The sequence below is a fragment of the Zosterops lateralis genome (assembly GCF_965231275.1).
Source record: "Zosterops lateralis genome assembly, chromosome: 13".
Classification (NCBI taxonomy): domain Eukaryota; kingdom Metazoa; phylum Chordata; class Aves; order Passeriformes; family Zosteropidae; genus Zosterops; species Zosterops lateralis.
In genome coordinates, this window is record NC_139773.1 from 12894356 (window position 1) to 12916439 (window position 22084).

Genomic DNA, 22084 nt, shown 5'->3' on the forward strand with positions numbered 1-22084 from the left:
TCCTCTCTCTTCTCTGCTGCCCATGTCCAGAGCTTCCCTCTGCCCACTGGGACAGCAGAGACACTTCCCAAGTGTAGTTTCTCATGGGATGCCCATCTCCATTACAGATCTCCATGGTACTTGCAGGAAGCACTGTCCTTGTGGAGAGCATTGCTCCATCTGGCCTCCACAACTCGCTTTTTAATATCCTTTCCCATGGACGTTCCTAGGACATTGGCATTCATGCCTCTGGGGACAGAAAGAAAACATTTTGCTTTCTGTTTTTAGAGAGGCTGATGCTTTTTCTGCAGCTCCCTCTGGGTCTTGCATTCTCTCTGAGACTAATCCAGGCAGTAGCCCCTCAAAAGGCTGAACAAACACCCTTGTCCTAGTTGCTTGTGCACAGCTCTGGGAATCTTGCCCTGTGCACTCCTCCTCCTGACCTTGTTTTCCTCGGAACACCACAGCAGTAATTACCCTGAGGTTGAAGGGTTATTCGAAAGCAAGTACTGTGTCTTGTGTGCTCCCTGCTTTCCAGCTGTTGTTTCTCTCTACACTGGAGTTAAACTCTACCTGGAGTTTTCCTTTGTGTTGTTACTAATTTAGGGAAACACCAGCAGCGAGGGTGGTGGGTGTGGGTGGGAATACGTGTCCAGTTCCACGTGTTTCTGATTCTTTGGTGCCCCGAGAAGTCAGCAGCACAGTGGGGCAGCTGGACCTTCCACTGGGTCTCTCTCTGGGGTGCCTCTCACATTCTGGATGCTCTCATGGGCACTGACTGGTTGACTGAGTCTGACAAAAGCATTAGCTGGACACTGGAGTGGAGGTGGGAAGACTGGTCAAAGTGCATGGCATGCAGCTGGCCTGCCCAGCTCACAGATGCCTGCGTGGCTGCATTGCCAAAGGCAACACTTGGGAAATGTAGCAACACTAGGGAAGAGTCAACACATAAATATGAGCGGCCCAGGTGTCTGAGGTGGGTTAGTTAAGGCTGAAATGGAGGGTTTTGCAAGAGATAAAATCAGCTTCACGTTTAGGAGGAGGAAGGTTTTGAGTGGATTTCCATTACAGGGTCAAATGATTCAGCATTCCTGTGCTCTTTTCCAAAGAATTTGCTGCTGAATATGGATTTAGCCTGAATATGCTTTAGCCTTCCAGGGCTAAATATGTTTCTGCCTTCCAGGGCAGAGCTGCCCACAGGGCACCAGTTCCTTTGAAGAGCATGGCTGGGCTTTTCCAGCTCTTGGTGGCTGGGCACAGCTCAAAAAGGAGCTAGTGTGTGGCCAAACCAGTGGAGCTGTGGTGCAGTGCTTTGGGCAGAAAGCTGTAATGTCACTCTGAATCCCTTTCAAATATTTGCCCGACCTGGCTGCAGGCTGTTTGCCTTGATGCTAGTTAAGAGGAACTCGGGGAAACCCCACACCACTGGCACGCTGGATGACAAGGATGGCACAGGGCACTTGTGTTCACTGTCCCTCGGAGGGGAAGCCCTCTCCAGCTTTCATCCCACCCAGGGAGAGAAAAGTGGGGTTTGTGCTGCAAAACAGCTCCTCCTTTGCCAAGCGCTGGCAGCCCCCGGTACATCCCGGTCCAACTGTGCACCCTGTGCCTGCCAGCCGGGGCCAGGAGCCGCGGGCACTGCCAGGCTCGGGAAGTCCCTACCGGCCACCCGAGGGCCAAGATCTGGCGTGGGGTCCCCGTCGCTGACACATCATCAGCGTGGCTGTCGTGGCTCTCACTTCCAGAGACGCCTTTACTGCCTCGTTGCCCGTACCCCCCGCGCTGTGCATACCCCGGGGCGCGGACCCTCGGCCGGGCAGGGCTGTGCCCCTCCGGCTCCGGCGGGGCCGGTCCCGCCCCGGGGGCGGGCGGCGGAGCACGTGGGGCCGCGCCGGGCCGGGCTGAGTCACTGCCCGCCCCGAGCCCCGCGGCGGAGCCGAGCCGAGCTGAGCTGAGCGGAGCCGAGCGGAGCGGAGCGGCTCGCTGGGGAGCGCACGGCACGGCACGGCACGGCACGGCTCGGCTCGGCTCGGCTCGGGGCGCAACATGAGGGCGGCCAGGTCGCCTCGGGTGCTGCTCGCCGTGGCGGCGGCGTCCTGCCTGCTGCTGCTCGTGTCCTGTGAGTGCCAGGGAGACGGGGGGCCGGGGAACCGGGGATCAGGAATGCCGGGGAGCCGGGATTCGGGGATCTGGGTACCGGGGAACCAGGGTTCAGGGGATCCGGGGTGAAGGGAAACCTGGGTGCCACGGAGGCTGGAAGGCTGTGGATCCGGAGTGGTGGGGATTTGGAGTGCAGGGAATCCGGGGTGCAGGGCAGTCCGAGGCTCAGGGCAGCCACAGTGCAGAGAATCTGGAGTGCAGGGTTGCCTGGTGTGCAGGGGATCCGCGGTGCAGGAGAGGGTGAGTTTCAGGGGACCCAGAATGGAGGGGAGCCCGGAATGCTGGGGATGTGGAGCGCAGGGGATCCGGGGTGCAGGGGTTGAACGGCGTGCAGGGCTCGTCTGGTGTGTGAGGGAACGCGAGATGCCCGGGATCCGCGGTGCCGGGGATCCGGGACGTGGAGCGAGAGGATCTGGGATGCGGGGTCGGCGGGCCCGGGCTGCCGTGCGGGTTGCAGGGCACGCAGGGCCAGTGAAAGGGCGTGCAGCCCCAGGGCTGCTCCTGCAGGAGCGGAGGATCTCGGGTCCACGGCCCCGTCCCTGGTCCCGGGTCGGGAGTCTCTCAGCCGGGCTGTCGTGCTTTCAGACTCTCGCAATGTAATGCTCTCGCAATGTAAACAGCATCCCTGGGACCGCCTGGTACTGCTCGCCCAGCTGGCCGGGCCAGGACAGCCCCCGGGAGCAGCAGCTCCGTCATAACCCCGTGGGTCACGCCTGGGGCGCTTGGCTCCAAAAGGGATGGATGAGACCAGGGAAAAGGGGAGCAAAGCCTAAGTGCAGTTTCCAGGTCAGGGGACAAAGGGCAGCAGGAAGGGGTGAGGAAGGCCCTGTTTATGTTCTCTCTCCCTGGATGGCTGAGGTGCCCTTTTTGCCCTCCCGAGACCTGACTTCCCCCAGCCCCGCTGGGATGAGCTGTCCCAGTATTCGGAGGATGTTATTTTTGCCTTCCAGCCAGTCTGTGGGTTCATATAAGCAAACATTTCCAAAAGCGGTGGTTGATCTTTGTTGCCTTGGTTCCTGAGTGTTCAGCCTGTGACAGCTCTGTCCCTGACTGGAGAAAAATGTGTGTATGGAGGATGGAGATGCTGAACAGCTCTGAAACCAGGCCTGAAACAGCCCAGAAACAGGACCATCCAAAACTGCTTGCTACAGTGGAAAAAGTGACCTGTGTGCCTCACTGCTAAGCAGGGGGCTGGCTACCAACACCCACCACATAAGAGATTATTCCTGGGAGGGGATAAAAGGGAGTCCAGTTACTTGCAATAACTAAAGTATAAAACTTGGACCCCTCCTGTCCCAGCCCTGGGAGGAGACCTTGGTGCTTTGCTGCCATATCACACCCCAGACACTCCTGATGCTGGGGAGCACCCGTTCCTTGATACTCTGTGCCTGAGGAAGCAGCCAACTCCCACTGTTGAACAGGAGCAGCTCGGTCTGTGCAGCCTTGACCGGCTGCTGGGAGAGATCCTTGGGATGGGGTGGAGGGGCATGGGGCAAAGGCATCCCCACGTATCAGCAGGAGCCCTCTCCTCCCATGCTGTAGCTCAGGGCAGCACATTGATGGAGCATGAGATCATACAGAGCAGGCTGGGCAGCACAGGCAGTGACTTGAACGGTGCCCAAGTTTTTCTGCCTCCTGAGGCTGGGCTAAGGGAGCTACAGCATCCTTATGGAAACCTCCACCTGATGCTGGCCTGCCTGCCACCAGTGTGTATCCTACACATGTGGAGTGTCAGGAAGAGTAGGATTAACTCAAAGGAGTCCTGCTATTAAAGGACTGATGAGTAGGAGCTCACTGAGTGGTAGCTTAGGCAAATGAGAACTGCGTTGTTTGGCGTGGGTCTGGGCAGTGAGCCCACAGCTCATCAACTTCCACCTTCTCCAGGTCATGCAGGTAGTGAAGGGTTATTCCTAGGTCTCCACCCGAGTTCAGCCCTTCTTCTGACATCTGCAGCATGGCAGAGAAATGCCTGGCATCAAGGGATGTGCTGTCCTGTTTTACGAGGGGTTACTGAAGCTTTCAGCCAGTCCTGTGGAAATCTGGTCTAGGTTTATGGAACATTGCTGCCTTGCAGCTTTTAGGCAGAATAAATTGAGAGTGGGAGGAATTTCAGCCCAGCTCTTGCAATCTGATTCAGCTCTGCAGTGGGGCGTAGAAGGTTGGAGGGTACAGCGGGTTGACATCATTCACGTCCCTTCTCAACAGGATAGGGTGGGGAAAAGAAGGAAAAGATCCAGAGTGGGTCCTTCCCATGGGCTGCAGTTATTCATGAACTGCTCTGGTGTGGGTTCTTTCCCACACCATGAGATGCAGTCCATGAGGAAGAGACTGCTCCAGCCTGGAGTCATCTGTGGGCTGCAATGTGGGTATCTGCTCCCCTATGGTCCTCCACAGGCTTCAGGGAGACAGGTCTTCTCCATGGGCTGCAGTAGAATCTCTGCTGCTGCACCTGGATCACTTTCTTTCCCTCCCTATCCTCTGCTGGGGGTGTCTGCAGGACTGTTTCTCTCACATTTTTCTTACTCCTCTTCTTCAGCTGCTGCACAGTGTTTTTTACTTTATCTTGGATATATTATCACAGAACCAATCCTAGTGCTGGTGATGGGGACTAGCTTTGAGCAGCAGAGGGTCTGTTTTGGCATTGAGTGGGACTGGCTGTCTCCAGCATGGGAGCAGCTCCTGTTGTCTTCTTACCGAGCCACCTTTGCAGCCCTCTGCCACCACCACCTTGCCATGTAAACCCTACACCGTGGCAGATGCTGGAGATGGATGAACAGGCAGGAAAGATGGTGCAGCCCCACCAGCTCCCTGGGGGAGCCTGCCTGTGAGCCAGGGCCTTGTGGGAGCTGCTGGGAGAGTGATGGAAGTCTGGCAGGCGTCCTGCAGAGATGGACCTTGTGCTTCCTCCCTGCGTGGCTGCTGCGAGCATCTGGGAACTGAGGCATGCGAGCTCCCCCTACAATGATTTCTTTTGGTGTTCTTACAAGTACAAACTTACATTAGCAAAACCCAGCAACAGCACCAGCTCCATTCCCTGTCCCTCTCATGCCTGAGCGAGCTCCAGCCTGGCCAATCCGGTTTCCCAGCCAAGTGTCAAAAACATTTAATACACCAAAACCTGGGTTTCCCTGTCTTCACTTTGTCATATGGTGTCCATTAAACCTCTTTTTTAGTGTGCCAGCACAGGGCAGGTCCTTGCTGCTGGTTATGCTCCCAGTCTCAACCATTGCTTTTGAATGCCAGCAGCCCTGTGCAGGGTCCAGCAGCCTGTCCCTGCCAGGTGCTCCCTTTTCTGTGGGATTTGCAGCAGACCATTCCTGCTGCTGGGCTGGGACGCCTTCATATGCCTGGGGTTCTGGTGGATGCCTGCCTTAGGGATGGTTGGCAGTGACACCTGCCTTTACTTCCAGGTGACTTCTGTGATGTGAACCACTGTCAGAATGGGGGCACCTGCCTGACTGGGATTAATGAGGCCCCCTTCTTCTGCATCTGCCCTGAGGGCTATGTTGGGATTGACTGCAATGAGACGGAGAAAGGTGAGGAGCTGACTCTTTCCCAAGTGCTCCATGTCAGCCAGGAGCCTTGCTGAGAGTTAGTTGTGCCCTTGTCCTAGCTCTGCACCACTGGTCCTGGGGTTCAGTCCTTCTGATGGCTGATGGACACAGAGCAGAGATCTGAGTAGGGACATGGTGATGGAATGGCATTGCATTGGGGGGAATGCAATGTCTATGGGGAGTGGAAGCCCACTGAATGCTCTTGTTTTCAACCTGTGCCTATATTACAGTTGTTTTTCCCTTTCCCCAGGGCCCTGCCACCCCAATCCTTGCCACAACAATGGTGAGTGCCAGCTGGTCCCAAACCGGGGTGACGTCTTCACTGACTACATCTGCAAGTGCCCTGCAGGATATGATGGGGTGCACTGCCAGAACAGTGAGTACAGCAGGGGGGCAGGCAGGGAGAGCCTGGGGGCCCCTCGGGTGAGAACTGGAAGGTTGTGCAGCTGTGACTGTGTGGGGCACCAGGCTGTGTCAGGCATCACGGGCTGTTTTGGAGCTTGCAGGGTGGAGGGAAGGACCATGGTGTGGGGACAGGTTATGTCTGAACCTTGCTCTGCATCTCTGGAGGGACTTGGTGCCTCAAGTAATAACACAAGGGGTGCCTCAAGGCTCAGCCTGCTCTGTGCAGGTTCCCAGCCTTGATGTGATTGTGTGTTCTGGTGCACCTGCATGGCTGCTCTCAATGGGGATATGGCATTGATGGGTCTTTGGGTTAGAGCTTCAACCTGTACCACCCAATCATCAGGGACCCTGCCATGGCTCTTGTTAAGGGGATGGCTCCCACTCTTCTTGCTGCACTGAATGAGGGGTCTTCTCTCCAGGACTGGTTTTGGGAATTCCTCCTGAGCTTCTCCTCTTTCTCTCTTAGACAAGAATGAGTGCTCCTCCCAACCTTGCAAAAATGGAGGCACCTGCCTGGACGTGGATGGTGACTACAGCTGCAAGTGTCCTTCTCCATTCTTGGGGAAGACCTGCCATGTCCGTAAGTCTTTGGCACCAACTGTGCTGAATTCTCTTTCCCTCCTTTCCTCTCTTTCCCTCCTTCTTGTTCCCCACTGTCTGTCCCCTCATTGCCAGGAGGGATTTCACCATCTTAAATCCTGGTTTAGGGGATCTAGAGGGCAGATGTGGCTGCCCTTAATGCCAGCAGGTCTGGTCCTAATGGAGGAAACATCCTCAGGATGGTGCTTTCTCCTCTCTAGAGAAAGTGCCCCAGGATGGCCCTTTCTCCTCGAGACCTCTGTGATCTGAGTGGGACTGATGGATGGTGTGGTTTTGGCTGAGGGATGAGGAGGAGAGGACGTCCTGGGGACAGCCAAGCTGTAGGGCTGGCCTCCCTCTCCTGCTCTGTTCCCAGACAAAAAGCAAATGACTCCTAATTCTGCTCCCTGGTTACTGTCTCTCTTTGATCCTGATCTCCTCTCTGCCCCCAGGCTGTGCTGTTCTCCTGGGCATGGAAGGAGGAGCCATCTCTGACTCCCAGCTCTCAGCATCCTCTGTCTACTACGGTTTCCTTGGCCTCCAGCGCTGGGGGCCAGAGCTCGCCCGCCTCAACAACCACGGCATTGTCAATGCCTGGACCTCCAGCAACTATGACAAGAGCCCCTGGATCCAGGTACCTGCAGCAGGACTGGAATGTCAGCACAGAGAGCAGCCCAGCAGCCAAGGCTGGTCTTGCAGTGCTGCAAGTCACAGGATTTCACTGCTCCTGGTGGCCAGCATGGGGCTAAATTGCTGCATCAAGCTGCCGCCCAGGGGCATCTTGGGATGTGCCTGTAGGAGGCAAGTCCATTGGAGGAAGGTGGGACATGGGTTGATGATCTCATTTGCTCTGCCCACCTTGGGATGCAAGGCTGGAGGGTTTCCTCCACAAGGGATTTCCAGCACCCTTTCCTTGTCCCAGTGCCCACCTTCCCACTTGGTGGTCCTGGTGGGTTCAAGGGCTGTACACCCCATCCTCAGTGCACCCCACTCATCCTCCTCTCCCCTCCACAGGCCAACCTGCTGCGGAAGATGCGGCTGAGCGGGATCATCACTCAGGGTGCACGCCGTGTGGGGCAGCAGGAGTTTGTCCGCGCCTACAAAGTGGCCTACAGCCTGGACGGGCGGGAGTTCACCTACTTCAAGGATGAGAAACAGGATGTAGACAAGGTGGGCTGCCATGCTCTTTGTAGGGGTATCCCAGCTCTCCCCATCCAGCGGTGCTGTGGGTGCTGAGGTGGCTGTGAGCTGCATCCCTGTGTGTGGGAAAGTGCCTTTGACCTGGGGCAAAGCTGTGTTGGGAACTGATGGGAACTCTCCTAGCAGTGAGATGGCACAGGCAGTTCCAGTGCCAAGCAATACTCCCTGCCCCTGTTTAATTGACCATAATAAGCACAATCAAAGAAGCAGCACTGACTTATTTAAGTCATTCAGATAGTATCTTTATCCCTGACACACTGTGGGAACTGGGCTTGGTCTGGGAGTGCTACTGAGCAGCTTGGGTAGCTCAGTGTTGTATCTGCAGCAAGCACTAGCTGACACTGTGTCTCTCAAAGTGGGAATGCTTATAGATTGCAGCACTCTCCGCTCCCAGCAAGTGTCTCTTGCTGGCTTTCTGAGCATCCAGGAAATGGCTGGGAATATCTGCTTTGCTTTTAAAAAAATTGAAAAATTCCTCTTGTTTCTGCAGCAGTGGAAAAAGTGCATGAAACACAATTTGGTTCTATTTATTACGTTAAAAAGGAAGAAGCGAGCCACCTCTGTGCTTGTCATGATTTGAGGATCATTGTGGTACTGAGAGTGGGTGTTGCTGTATGTGTGGCTCTGTGGGGGTGAGGACGAAGCAGAGAATGTTGCAAAGCTCTGTTAGAGTGTTGGAGCTCCTCCAAGGTCCTGCATTATTCCAGGGCACAAAAACAGAGCCCAGCTTCCCCCTCTGTACTCTTTTGCCATTGGCAGTGCTGAGATCTCTCTGCCTGCTGTGCAAAGGATTTGATACAAGAGACTGTGGGAGAGCTGGGGCACTGAGCCCTGATTGTTGTTGCAGGTTTTTGAGGGGAACAGTGACTATGGCACCATGAGGACCAACATGTTCAACCCTCCCATCACGGCCCAGTTCATCCGCATCTACCCCGTGATGTGCCGCCGCGCCTGCACGCTGCGCTTCGAGCTCATCGGCTGCGAGATGAACGGTAAATGTCCCCTCTCCGGGGCTGCAGGGCAGGGGGTGACATGGGGCAGGGCATCACCCCTTGGCCTGCTTCTGATTCTGATCCCTCGGGACAAGGGATTTGTCGCTGCTTGTTTTTCCTCACACTGATGCCTGGAAATACCCAGGGGTGTGTTTGGGGAGCACAAGCTGTTAATCCCATCGGCTCAGCCAGCTTGAGCTGCATTCTCATGCTGCTAACACCTTCCCAAGCCAGGAGTTTTTACTGTGCCCCCTCCCTGTCTGAGCTGTGAACCTACTGCTTTTCCTGCTGGAGAGCTTGAAAAGCAGCGGAGGATCAAAGTCCTCTGGGAAATGTAAGGGATCATCAGCCTGAGCCCTTTCCCTGTGCCTCCTGCATTCCTGCCTTGCAGCATATCCCTGGGAACTGAGTGGGACTCGTGTGTCGGTGTGGGAGTGGGATGTTGTGGGGGCTTGGTCCTGTCCTGCTGCTGTGTGGGTGTGGTGCCATCCGTGCTTTTGGCTGGGGATATCTTTGCGTTGCTCTTTCCACATCCTTCTCTGCCTCCTGCCAAAGCTTTCTGTATTCCAGGGCTGGGCTGGGCTGGGCTGGGCTGGGCTGGGCTGTGCTGTGCTGTGGGGACATCCACTCATCCCTGCAGTAGGAGGCACTGTGAGCCAGGGAATAGCTGCGAGCTAAAAATCCCTGGAAAAGGCAGCTCTGCGCATTTGCTGAGCATTTCCTTGCCTGGCCCTGATGCCGCTCTGGGCGGTAGAATGAGAATGTGGGGATGACTTTTGACAGGTCTGCGGGGTTTTGCTTGCAGGGGTGCTGTTGTCTCTTTCTTTTTCACTGCCTGTGTAAACTGTTGTGTTACAGTGTATTTCAACACGGCAGGTTGCTCGGAGCCTCTGGGCATGAAATCACGCCTCATCTCCGACCAGCAGATCACAGCCTCCAGTGTCTTCAAGACGTGGGGCATCGATGCCTTTACCTGGCACCCTCATTACGCCCGCCTGGACATGACAGGCAAAACCAACGCCTGGACAGCCCAGAACAATGACCAGTCCGAGTGGCTACAGGTGGGTCTCTGGTCTCTGTAACCTCATGTGTCCTCACCAGCTCCTCCAGCTGTCCCTAGGGCCACCACCTATTTCAGCATAGCTGGAACAGTGGGGTTGGTGTGGCCAGAGCCTTGTTGTGGGTCACAAAGTCCAGCAATGCTCTTGCTGAGTAGGGATCACAGGGGCAGTTCAGGATGGAACCACAGCCACCATTTTAACAGCAGTTCTGGAGCTCTGGGTCAGAATCAGTGCCCATAAGGACAAGGTAGTGCTGTATCTGCACCTTCTTGGGGGGTGCATCAAGCCTGCAGCACCCCAGTTCTGTCTCACCCCATGAGGAAATGCCATCCCAGCCTGCAGTGGCCATCCCAACATCATCTGGCTGCCCAGAACACCATGTTTCTCTTTTGCAGGAAAAAATCAGGCTTGCTTTTCTCTTCCCAGTCTGGAATAGAAACAAATAGTTTTGAAATTTCCTTCTCAGTTTCCTTTCCTCCCCTGTTTTTGTACTTTTCACATGATTCCATGACATAATAGGACAAAGCAGTTTAGATATTTGTCCCGCTTTTTATTTGGGAAATGATTAAAAGCAGCTGCCTCACAACTCTAAATAAACCAGCTTATCGAGATGTTGGCTGATGATGGGGTCAGGATGACACGCTGAGTTGGGCTGTTGCACCACAGACTGCCTGTTTGTTTATAGATTTACATGTGCACTCAGAATTTATGTGTATTGTATAGCTGGAACTGCCTTCTCTGAGCGTGAAAACAGAACTAAATTAATGAGGCCTTCAGCTCCTTTGGTGGTTTATCCTGTAACATGCCAGCAGCAGTAAACACAATGTGGCAGAGTAAAGAGAATAGAAAATGTCTCACTTAGAACCCCCCAAATGTCAGATTGTGTTGAACTGTGTATTTTCTCAGCCAGAATTACTTTCCAGTGGAAATGCATTTCCTCTGTGAATCCTGTATTTTTTTTGAGTTAAGATTTTTTGCTGTCCTTCCCACACTGATGTTTCCGGCAAAAAATGTGGAGGTGGTAGGGGTGGGCAAGGGAGCTGAGATGGGTTTGCCCACACTTTTGGTTGCTTTGAGGATGCTGTGAGTGTTGAAGGATCAAATGTTTCACAGTCATGTTTTATGATTTGTCTGGCATTGGCATGGGGGTCAAGTGGTATTTTCTCCATTCTTGATCCCTGAGGGCCAGCCCTTCCTGGCTGCCTCTGGAGCATGAAGGGTGCTGTAGGGGGAGCACTGCTCCTGCAAGGACCTGTGACGAGCCTTATCTCTGCCAGATTGACCTCCGGGACCAGAAGAAGGTGACAGGCATCATCACACAAGGAGCCCGTGACTTCGGGCACATCCAGTATGTGGCAGCCTACAAGGTGGCCTACAGTGACAACGGCATGAACTGGACCCTGTACCGGGATGCCCGGACAAACAGCACCAAGGTGGGTGTGGGGAGGGCAAGGTGATTTCCCAGGGCTCAGGGAAATGCCGTGGTGGGGAGGGATGAGTGATGGGGCTGAGGTCACAGAATCACAAAAATAGGCTGAGTTGGACAGTACCCACAAGGATCACTGAGTCCAACTCCTGGCCCTGCTCAGGACACCCCAAGAATCACACCATGTGCCTGAGAGTGCTGTCCAAAGGCTTCTTGAACTCAGTCAGTTGGTGCTGTGACTGCTGCCCTGGAACCCTGGCAGCACTGATACCCACCTTTCTCCCCTAGATCTTCCAAGGCAACAATGACAACTACTCCCACAAGAAGAACGTGTTTGATGTGCCCTTCTATGCCCGCTACGTCCGCATCCTGCCCGTGGCCTGGAACAACCGCATCACCCTGCGCGTGGAGCTGCTGGGCTGCGATGAGTAGGCACGGGGAAGAAGGACGGGGCTGCTCTTCCCCGCTGCCCAGCCTGCACCCTGCCTGCCCCTGCCCACTCCTGCTCTGACCTCACACCCCCCTCTCCATGTCCCCACACTCAGGAGGTGGCCAAGAGGGCTCCCCTGCCCCGCATTGGTGCTGGGGCTGCAGCACTGCACTTGATGGGGCCCTTGCAGATGAGATGTGGGGACTGCTCCTGCAAGTGGGGCTTTCTTAGGGACACCATCCTGCAAATGAGGCCTTGCTGGGGGACCCTGTCCTGCAGCCAGGGCTTGGCTTATCTTCTCAGCTAAGCCTGGGGACAAATTTTCTCCTTCTTGCTTCTGCTTCCAGCAGAGAGGCTGCAGCCAGTGGCAGTCCCTTGCCTGAACTGTGTCTTGGGGCTCAGCAATTTTTAGGGTCTTAGGGCAGGCTCCCCTAGCTTGCAGCCTCTGACATCCCTCCTGCTCTCTGCTTGTCTGCAAGCAGGGGCTGTGAAAATCCTCTGAAGAAACTCAGCTGTTGTTCCCTGCCCGTTTTGCCAGGCCCTGAGTCTTCTTGCCTGCAATGTCAGCACCACATAGTGCGAATGGAGTGATGAGATGGCTCCTGTCAAGAGGCACCAAATCCCCACTGATGGTGGCTCTACCTGCTGGGCACTCTGGCAGGCACCACAGTGGGCATTTTGGCAGGCACTGCCCATTCCCCTTCCTGGGATGCCAGCTCCAGCAGCCTTCCAAGTCTCAGCATTGCCATCATCCCCAGCTTACTGCATTTTGGGGTGCCTGGCTGTCCCTTGCCCTCAGAGCCCAGTGGTGACTAGAGGGACTACGATCTGGTAGTGGGAAGAGTTGGTTTGTAGCCACAAGGATATGGAGAAAAGATGGGAAATGTGGCAGTTAAACCACCCAAATGCAGTGGGCAGAGAGCTGTGCCATGACCCTTTCTGTAACCTGATTTTTTTCCCTTTACATGGGGTGGAGGGAGCCTCTTGCAATGCTCAAGCCCTCGGGATTAGGAGTAGGAGATGAGTGAGACCCAGGTGGGAGCATAGGCAGGCTGTCCCGGGCTGGCAGTGATGCTTCCCCTGCCTGCTGGGATGTGAAGCAGCCATGGGGCTGGGCCAGCAGTGGGTTCACTTTGGCAAGGGCTGAGGGAGCCCGGGGGGGATGGCAGCGATGGCCCCACTCTGGGGTGTCTCTGACAGTATTAAAACCAGCTGAAACTTTGGAGATGTTGGCTCTTCTGCTCTGTACCTCCCCAAAAGCCATCTCCCAAAGCCTGGCTGATCTGGTGATTCTCCAGGATCTCCTCTGAGCCCCTCGACTCCTCCATCCTGGGGGGTGGCCAGCTGCTGTGCTGACCCTGCACCTCTTCTGCCTTCACAGACCCTCCTAGCTCCCTTCCCTGTCTGAAAAACAGGGTATCTCATGGTTCTGTGTGCATCTTTCCCACTGTCTCCACCCTGTCGCAGCTGCTGGAGACTGCTCACAGCTGGCCAGGCGCGGCGGGATGGGACTTGGGGAGGGGAAGCCTCTATCAGCACCCCACACCCTGTGTCTCCTCCTTTGGCTTTGATCCTGGAGCAAATCCCCCAGCTTGGAGCTAGATCAGCTCTTACACCCAAGCACACTCCCAGGGCTGGAGGGAGCTGTGAAATTTGCAGGGTCTACCTGTGGGGATGTTCTCAGCAGAGCCCTCTTGGGTGGGGCTGGGGCATGGATGCTGCTGGAGCAGGATCTGCCTGCATTGAGGATGTGATGAACACCACATCCTGAGGATTGTGGTGAACAGGACAGAGGACCTTTGCTCATGTCCAGAATCTGCCACACTGGGCAGGGACCCCTGAAGTTGGCATGAATAGCCAAGCATCACCTATGTCATACCACAGCTCTCTGTCCCTGCAGCTCTGGACAATCTTCCTGCACCTCCCTTGTGCCAGCAGTGCCCTGTTCAGTCAGGCATCTCCTCCTTGGGCCTTGCCTATGGGAGGTGAGCTTATGCCTTGCCCTGGGAGTGCCAGCTGTGGGCATCAGAGGAGCTGGGGATCTGCTTGAGAAGACCAGGCTGAATTTATTGTGGCTGTGGCTGCAGCTGCCTGGTGACAAATAGCAGCCACAGCTAGAGCCAGGGACAGGGGGGACAGTCTGCCCAGTTCACCTCCAGACATGCCACCCTTATCATCGGGAAGCTGAGGCAGAGATAAGAGCAGTTCGCTTTGAGTCCAGCCAAGACAGCCGTGAGCCAGGGATATGGCAGAGGCTCCATGAGGAGGGTGACAGGAGCAGATGCTGCACATCAGAGTGGGGGATGCATCCTCAGCCCGTGGCTGGTGCTTCCCCCTGCCCATTGCTACCCCCCCAAGCAAGCCCCTCTGAGATTCTGAGCCCCTTCCCAGCCTTGTGGTGTTTCCTTCATCCCCCAGAGCCCCGGGATGGGGGGATTGGGAGAGCCAGAGTGCCCTCCCCACCATGCACAGCCCCTCACGGCTTGTCCCTGTCCCTCGGATGCTCTTCCTGAACACGGTTGGGTTGCTGGGACAGCAGGAAGGCCGGGATGGCCGGCACCCTGCTGCCTGCTGACTGTGCTGCTGGGGCTGCCAGCTGCTGGGAGCTGGTTCCTCAGGAAGCAGCCGTCAGGGAGAGCATCCTCTCACCACCACCCGGAAAGCCCAGCACGGATCACAGGCTCCTCCATCCCACCAGGAATGTGAGTGTTCCTGCTGGAATCATCCTGTGCAAGCAGTATTTCATGGACAAATCTCTGGTGAGGCCACAGCAGAGCTGTCAGGCGCTGGCTTTGAGGTGAGGAAGACAGGGATGACACTTTTATGGCTCCCGTTCAGCCAAATGCTCAGCCAGCCCTAGACATGTGTCCTAAACACGTGCTGCCAGGTCAGAGCTTCCCTGACCCTCCACAGCTTTGCTCAACCTGAAACCTGTGGTCACACCCAGGATACATCTCTGGGAATACAAAACAAAGAGGGTGAGAGATGAGGAGTGAAGGATATTCCTTCTTCCTCAGGGTCTGCTGGTGGCCAGATCTTTCTTCATGCCTCTGCTCCTAGGAGGAGATGGATAAATCATTGGCTACATCCAGACAAGAGTTGTGGCCTAAGGTGAGCTGGGAGCTGTTGCTGAAAAGAGGGTGCCTGAAAGCATCCCTGTCCCCTTCCCTGCTGCCGCTCCCTCCTCAGGCCAGGCAGAGGATGGCTGCTGGCAGGAGCAGTGGTGCAGGCACTGCTGTGGGGCTTGTTCCTCGGATCTGGAACAATGGGATAGCCATGCCAGGGAGCAGCGTGCCCCGACAGGGCTGTTTTCTGCACATTACAGGGGAGAAGGGAACTATCCCAATTGCTGGATCACTAGAACAGCTTGGGCAAGCAGCTGCAGCGGGGCACTGATGGCCGAGGTGCAGCTGGGACACCATCCCACCACCTCCTCCGGCCAAGTGGCAGGGCTGGGGGTGGCAGGGACCCTCGGCCAGGATGCAGGCAGTGCAGTGGCCCCATGCCGGAAGGTGTAATTGTCACTCCATTGTAACAGCAGCGGGACAGGCTGCTCCGGGCAGCGAGCAGGCGGCGTGCCCGGCCGTCACACCCCCGTGTCCCCGGGCAGCCCGGCCCCGCCGCCTCCCTCCCCGGGGAGGGCTGGTGGGTGTGCGGGGAAAAGGAGAAGAACAAGGAAGATCAGTCCCCCCAGAGCCCGGGTCGCACAGCCGTCCCCGGTGGGGCTGCCCGCGGGGAGCCCGGGCTGTCGTGCCGGCGCTGGCGGCAGATAACGCCGTTTCCTCGCTGGCTGCTCGCTATCAGCGTGGCGGCGACGGGCAGACACCATCGCACCCCGAGCGCTCCGTGCTGGGCTCTGTCGGGAAGGGGTCCCGGCCCCCTTCACCCCCAGCCAGCCTCGGGCCGTTTGTTTTTACACGGCTTGTTTTCTTTCCGGCTTGAAGCCATCCTGCACGGCGGCAAGAGCCGGACCGGGCCCCCCACGCCTCATTTCCTTGCCATAAAACAACAAAGTGGGGGGTGAAGCAGCGCGCTGGGCTGGGACAGCGGGTCGCTGGGTCAGGGCACACGCCGCATCGCGGTTCCTCTGTCCCGTCTGTCTATCCCTGAGCGGCATCCCCTGGCTGTGCCGCCGCCCTGCTGCTCTTCCTGAGGACTCGATCCCCTTGGAGCTGGGTCTGCCTGTCTGTGTGCCACCGGGAGCTGGCATGGGGGCATCGCCCAAGTTTAGGGATGATGCCCCCTCAGATGGGTGCAGCTGAGCACCAGAGGGGTTTTTTTTGCCCTGTTTTTTTGTGCCTCTGCTTTGTCCCCACAGCCCCAAGCAGACCCTGACGAGGCTGAACGCCGCAGCTCAGCTATCTCTCCTGAATTCCAGAGCAGGCAGGCACTGTCTGCACATCCTGGGCACAGAGCACTCCGTGCCACAGCCCACCTGTCCCAAGCTGATTGTGCCTGTGCTCCTCCTGTCATGTGTGTGTTGGACACCACCTTTGTCTGGGGACCTTGGCCAATCCCCTCCAGTGGGATGTGGGACAAGGGATGTCTCCTGTTCCCTGGCACTGTGACTTCACCGGGGCTTTACCTGGAACATCACAGGATCCCACCAACCCCAACAGGGCATGTGTCTCCCCACTGCTGTCCCTTCCAAGTCGGGGGCAGTGCAGGGAGCTGGCACACCACAGATAAGGTGTGTGAACAGAGTGTGGGCAGCTTGTGGGCAGTGTGTGGACACACGGTGAGGCCACCACCCAGGCACGGTGGGCAGGCAGGGGGCCGGGGGCACCCACCCCAGCTCCGGGCTGCAAGCAGGGGGTTGGGAAAGGCGTGTGTTTCCCTTTAAGAGGCAGGCCCTGGAGCTGCTTCCTCTCAGCCCTGCAAGAGCCCTAAACACAGTGCATCTGCCTGCAGCCTGCCTGCACGCCTGCCTGCAGCTTGCCCGCAACCAGCGTGAGTAGGGCTTGGCCCCAGTGCCGGGACTGGGGAGGGCTGGCACCCCGGGGCGATGGGCACCCTGCTTGCCGCCAGGGGCAGGGGGGGATGGCACTGCCATGGAGGGAGCCGGGCATCACTGTGAGAGGTGCCGGGCGTCGCTGTGCTGGGGGCTGCAGCACGATGCTCACGGCACCGCAGTCGAGGACACTGAGCACACTGCACGTCACCGCCACGCCGGGGGTTCTGGGGGGTGTCACCAGGCATTGGGGTGCAGGGGGAGCGGGGCTGGTGCTCTGCAGACCGAGGTGTGAAGCTGCCGTGCCTCGAGCCCACCCTGCGGCGTGGGCAGCACGTGGCGTGTCCCTGCGGCTCCGGTGCCAGCAGTGCTGCACTGCTCCGCCGGCTCCCGGGGCTGTGCTGGGGCTCCAGCGGGTGCACCCTGCACCCTCAGCACCGGCTCTGCTGGCCCCAGTGCATGCCCAGTGTGGCTGCACCCCATGGTGAGCAGAGGCACTGACTGCAGAGGAAAGTCTGGGATTGAGCAACGTGCCGTGAGAGCAGCCGGTTTCACACCCCGGACCCTGGAGAGGAGCACCGTAGCCGGTATTGGACCCTTCAGGGTTGAGCATCTGCTCTCCCGCAGTCCTCTGGCCCGGGGTATGTTTGCAGGCACTCGTAAGCCTTGTCTCAGCAGGGCACAGATGTCAGACTCCCCCTCGGTGTTGGAAGGGGTCTGCCGGACTCTTGCCGGGTGCCGGGCCCCCTCTGCCGGCCCCGGGAATGCTCACAAGTAGCCAATTCTGCTGGTAGCACCCTGGGTGAGCCCCGTGCAGGGCACCCTTTGGTGTCCTGGTCCCCAGAGCTCGGAGCAGGGCACATTTCTGGTGCCGTGGGGCAGCCAGGCTTCCCCTCACCCATGGGACGGGCTTTGGCAGCCAAATGTGCTGCATGGGGTCGGTGCCAGCCATGTCTGTGATGCAGAGCAACAGCTCTGGGTTGGACTAGGGGTCCTTGGCCAGGACAGCGACTGCTGCTGGACTTTGTCCGGAGCTGGGGCAGCAGAGGCAGCCCGAGCTCTCTCCCTCACTCCTTGGTCGGGTTGTACGCTCGGCTGCCTCTGTAAACCGAGCCTGCTGCTTTATAGTGGGGCTCAGCCACTTCTCTCCCCCTGCACCCCTACGTAAAGTTTTCCCAGTACTCCCTGTTCAAAGGACACCCTGGGATCCCATTTCTCCAGCTGATCCATCCCCGACTTGGTCTCGGGCCAGGTGCTCCCCCCAGTGGGCACCCCCACAATGGGCAGCAGCGGTGAATGCGGTGGTGTGAGCCAGGGGGGAGGATGAGGATGGAGGGGACCGCCTGGGGGGCGGGTCTGGGGCCACGGCTCAGGCTGCCTGCACTCTTCCCTGCGGCCAGGCGAGCTGCTCTGCTGGCTCTTCCCACCCCTCTCCTTGCACCCCTGGTATGGAGTCTGCTTGGCACCACTGCCAGGCAGTGCTGGCTTTCTCCTGGCTATTTGGGGATGTCACAGCAGTCCTTCCCCCTCTGCAGCCCAGGCTCAGGGTTCAGCCTCACTTCCCAGCCATGCTGCTGCTCCCACTCCTCCTGAAGGCCACCCTGCTGTGCCTGGCCAGTGGCTCCTACCACCCCTTCTACAATGGCTTCTACTACAACCACATCATGAATGACAATGACGACGGGCAGGACAAAGGTACATTGGGGACAATGGGGGCTGGTTGTCACAGGAGGCTGAAGTACCCCCCTGCCTCTGGGTGGGGTGGAGACCCATCGGTTGTTGGGATGTGGGGCACAGAGGAGCAGGTGGGAAAGCTCCAGAGATACTTGGGGGATGCTCGTGGTAGAAGAGGTGGTGGCTGGAGGGATAATCTGGGGATGCTGCCCAGCCCTGGATCCTGACCTACCCATCACACCTTCCTTCTTCCCTCCAGTGGATTACTTCAACGGAGCCAGACTAGTGGTGGAAACCTCCAGAGACCCTGTCTACAGCTACAATGGTGCCAATGTCACCCTGCCCTGCCACTACCACTATGAACCCGACCTGGGACCTAAGCGCAAAATCCGCATCAAGTGGTCCAAGCTGCGGGACGACTTCACCAAAGAGCAGGATGTGTTGGTGGCCATTGGCAAGACCTACATGGCCTTTGGGGACTTCAAGGGCCGTGCTCACATCCACCAGGCCAGCCGGCACGAGGCCTCACTGGTCATCACTGATGTGCGCCTGAAGGATGACGGCAAATACCGCTGCGAGGTCATCGATGGGCTGGAGGATGAGAATGATGTTGTGGACCTCAGGCTGAAAGGTGGGGGCTCATTGGGGACCACATGACCCTCTGTGCCAAGCCAGTAAGCCTGGCCTTCCTGTGGTACCTTCTCCTTTGGGGACACAGCAAGGCGAGGGGGTTGGGGAGCTTGGTCATGGCAGAAAGGGGCTGAGATGCTTGGTGTGATGGGGCAGTGGCTTGGGGCTGTCTGTCCATGGCCTCAGGAGTGAGTGAGCCCAGAGCTGTCTGCCCAGCTGGGACACCAAAAGTGCTGTTAGAGTCAGAGCTGGGAGTGACCCCAAGGCCGCAGCATTTTCTGCCTTTACCCACCCATCTTCCCACTGTGCTGCATTATGTGGAACTGTCCCCTCCCCTCCCAGCTCTGGATATCCCAATGCATCTTGTGATGATCCTTGGTGACTGGTCCAGCCTCTCTTGCTCACTTGTCATGAGGGACCTGACTCAACCTGACATTGCTTTTGAGTTCAGAGCTGTGGAAATGTCCCCATTGCCCCATCCCCTTGGTCCTTGGACCCTGCCTCCCACAGTGACTCGTCCCTACCAGTCCTTGTGACTGTGTCCAAAGTGGTGGTGCCCGTGGTTTTGTTGTCCATCCATCTGCACGATAGAGGTTCATTCATCCCCGTGCTGGTGGTCCATGTGTCCCCTGGGATCACGGCAGATTTGCTCGACAATGCTGACACCTGTATCCCTGTTCCTGAAGCCTGTGCATTCCCATGACAATCATCTCTCCATCCCCGCAGGGGTGGTCCACGCCTCCCAGGGACCGCTGTCTGTGTGTTCCCAGGACCGTGGTCTATACAACCCCGTGGTGGTGGTCCCTGAGTCCCCATTATAGCCTGTGCATCCCCGTATACACAGGTGCTGTCCCCGTCAGGGGTCCCTGTGTCCCCATGACCGAGCCCATGTGTCCCTGTGCCACCAGATGTCGCTGGCAACTCACTGCTGGCGCCTGCATGTCCGGAGCGGCCCCATCCCTGCATGCTGAGCCTTGTCTGCGCCGCACTGAGGTGGTGCCTGTCCCAGAGCCTGAATTCGACACGGGTCAGGGACCCCTGTGGCTCCTGCTGGGTCTGGGCTCGGGTTGGGCGGGTTGCCCGCGGAGCCAGCTGAGTGTCCCATCTGCCTGCAGGCATCGTGTTCCCCTACCAGCCTCCCCGCGGGCAGTACAGGCTCAACTTCCACGAGGCCGAGCACGTGTGCCAGGACCAAGGTGCCATCCTGGCCAACTTTAACCAGCTCTTCCAGGCGTGGAGCGAGGGGCTGGACTGGTGCAACGCGGGCTGGCTGGCCGATGGCACGGTGCAGTACCCCATCCGCCTGCCCCGCAAGCCCTGCGGGGGCGTGCACCTCGCCCCTGGCATCCGCAGCTACGGCCCGCGCCACCGGCACCTCCACCGCTTTGATGCCTTCTGCTTCTCCTCCGCGCTCAAAGGTGCGTTCCGGGCTGGGATGGGAGGAAGGGATGCTGGGCAAGGTGCTGTGCGTCCCTTCCCCTTAGGGCACACGGCTGGGTAGGGTTGTTCCAGGCAGCGATGCTCCAGATGGGGATGCTCCAGATGGGGATGTTCGGGATGATGCTCGGTGCTGATGCTCCTCTCTCCCGCTCCGCTCTCCCTCCTAGGAGAGGTTTTCTACCTGGATCGCCCGGCTGGGATGACGCTGGAGGAGGCCAAGCAGAGCTGCCAGGATGCAGGGGCCGAGATCGCCCGGGTGGGGCAGCTCTACTCCGCCTGGAAGTTCCTGAGGCTGGACCGCTGCAGTGCCGGCTGGCTGGCAGATGGCAGTGTCCGCTACCCCATTGTCACGCCCCGGGCCAACTGTGGCCCCGCGGAGCCCGGTGTCCGCAGCTTCGGCTTCCCCAGCAAGGGCAGGTTTGGAGTCTTCTGCTACAGAGAGAGATAAGGAGCCGGGAGGGATCCTTTCTTGGACGAAGGATGTTTCCAGCCTGCCAGTGCCCAGTGTTGGGCATTTCCAAGGGTTGTTTTGGGGGTGACTGGGAGGAGGTGGGATGGGGGGGAGGTTTCTTTTTTTTTGTTTCGTTTCCTTCTTTTATATTTTCCACATCTTGCTCAGCAGCTGGCACCTGCAGCTGCTTGGGGTGGCTGCCAGCTGGGCAGCATGGGGCAATCCCTGCTGTGGGATGTGTGCAAGGACAATCCCCATGAGCTACTGCTGCCATCCCACTTGGCCGTGCCACCCCGTGGGTGGTGGCCCCTTCCTGTGGTGGCAGGTTGTCACTGACACCCACCTGCCCTTCCAGGCTGGTCCTGCCTCTGAGTTCACGAGGCAAGGCCATGAGGGAGTGAGGTAAGTCTGGATTTGGCCAGAGCACAGAGCGGATATCTCCATTGCATCCTGGCCCCTCTTCCAGCCCCATCCATGTTCTGCTGAAGGATGCCATTGTGCCTGTCCCTGCCGAAGCACAAGTGCCTTATCTCTATGTGCCCCTTGCCTGGACTCCATTTGAACTCTGGTGCCTTCTTCTTTGATCATTGGCTATGAAAAGATGTGTTTTTCTGGACATCTTCTAATAAAACGGTGGAGAAAGCCCTGGAGTGACATGGCTGTGTCCCCATCTCTGTCCCAACACAAGAGAAAGGTCTGCTATAGAGAAAGGATTTGGGGATCCCTGGCTGAGCCTCATCCTTGGCTGAGCATTGTCTCATTAGTGCTGGCTCAGCTCAGCTCCTGCAAGGGCCTTGTGTTCCCTCATTAGTGAGTGTTAATTGACCCCCTGGGTGTCAGGACTGAAAGCTGGAAGGTGAAGCAGTTCCTGCTGGCCATGGGTTTGAGATGGGTTTTAAGCATGTGAGTTAATCCCCCTCCCAAAGTGAGAGCTGAACAGGGAGGGCACTGTCCTGCTCCAGGGTCCTTCTTCAGTGGGGGCTTGGGACACCTCTCCCACCTCCGTGGTCCCTTAAGTGCTGCCTGGGGCTGAGCCATTCCTGTGCAGCTTGGAGCACCCTGTTTGGGTTTTGCCTTGCCATGGGAGACCCCTCTCCTCCAGCCCACCAGACATCCCTCTTCCCTAAAGAAAAAACCAACGCTGACAAAGTG

At 57.6% G+C, this 22084-nt stretch overlaps 2 protein-coding genes across 3 annotated transcripts; both read left to right on the forward strand.

Moving 5' to 3' along the window:
* The first annotated feature begins 1985 nt into the window (after window positions 1-1985).
* On the forward strand, window positions 1986-13011 carry MFGE8 (milk fat globule EGF and factor V/VIII domain containing). Of its 2 annotated transcripts, none has more exons than XM_083870860.1 (10): window positions 1986-2098; window positions 5550-5675; window positions 5944-6069; window positions 6565-6678; window positions 7130-7311; window positions 7692-7847; window positions 8725-8869; window positions 9728-9930; window positions 11208-11363; window positions 11645-13011. In XM_083870860.1, the coding sequence occupies exons 1-10, from the start codon at window positions 2026-2028 to the stop codon at window positions 11786-11788; spliced, it is 1425 nt and encodes a 474-aa protein (XP_083726986.1). In that variant the 5' UTR covers window positions 1986-2025; the 3' UTR covers window positions 11789-13011. The 2 variants fall into 2 exon arrangements, with proteins under 2 accessions (XP_083726986.1, XP_083726987.1); XM_083870861.1 differs by having other exon boundaries at window positions 1987-2098; window positions 9746-9930.
* A 3667-nt stretch (window positions 13012-16678) lies between these two features.
* HAPLN3 (hyaluronan and proteoglycan link protein 3) lies at window positions 16679-21526 on the forward strand. The gene is made up of 5 exons (XM_083871155.1): window positions 16679-16736; window positions 18273-18432; window positions 18671-19042; window positions 20157-20459; window positions 20649-21526. Exons 2-5 carry the CDS (start codon window positions 18306-18308, stop codon window positions 20927-20929), a joined length of 1083 nt encoding a protein of 360 aa, XP_083727281.1. The 5' UTR covers window positions 16679-16736; window positions 18273-18305; the 3' UTR covers window positions 20930-21526.
* Window positions 21527-22084: the final 558 nt, after the last annotated feature.

Excerpts from the sequence above, each read along its gene's own strand:
- MFGE8 (XM_083870860.1), top strand. The coding sequence starts at position 2,026 with ATGAGGGCGGCCAGGTCGCCTCGGGTGCTGCTCGCCGTGGCGGCGGCG. Across the intron at positions 2,099-5,549 it reads CCTGCTGCTGCTCGTGTCCT|GTGACTTCTGTGATGTGAAC; the intron begins GTGAGTGCCAGG and ends CTTTACTTCCAG. Across the intron at positions 9,931-11,207 it reads ACCAGTCCGAGTGGCTACAG|ATTGACCTCCGGGACCAGAA; the intron begins GTGGGTCTCTGG and ends TATCTCTGCCAG.
- HAPLN3 (XM_083871155.1), top strand. The coding sequence starts at position 18,306 with ATGCTGCTGCTCCCACTCCTCCTGAAGGCCACCCTGCTGTGCCTGGCC. Across the intron at positions 18,433-18,670 it reads TGACGACGGGCAGGACAAAG|TGGATTACTTCAACGGAGCC; the intron begins GTACATTGGGGA and ends TCTTCCCTCCAG. Across the intron at positions 20,460-20,648 it reads CTTCTCCTCCGCGCTCAAAG|GAGAGGTTTTCTACCTGGAT; the intron begins GTGCGTTCCGGG and ends TCTCCCTCCTAG.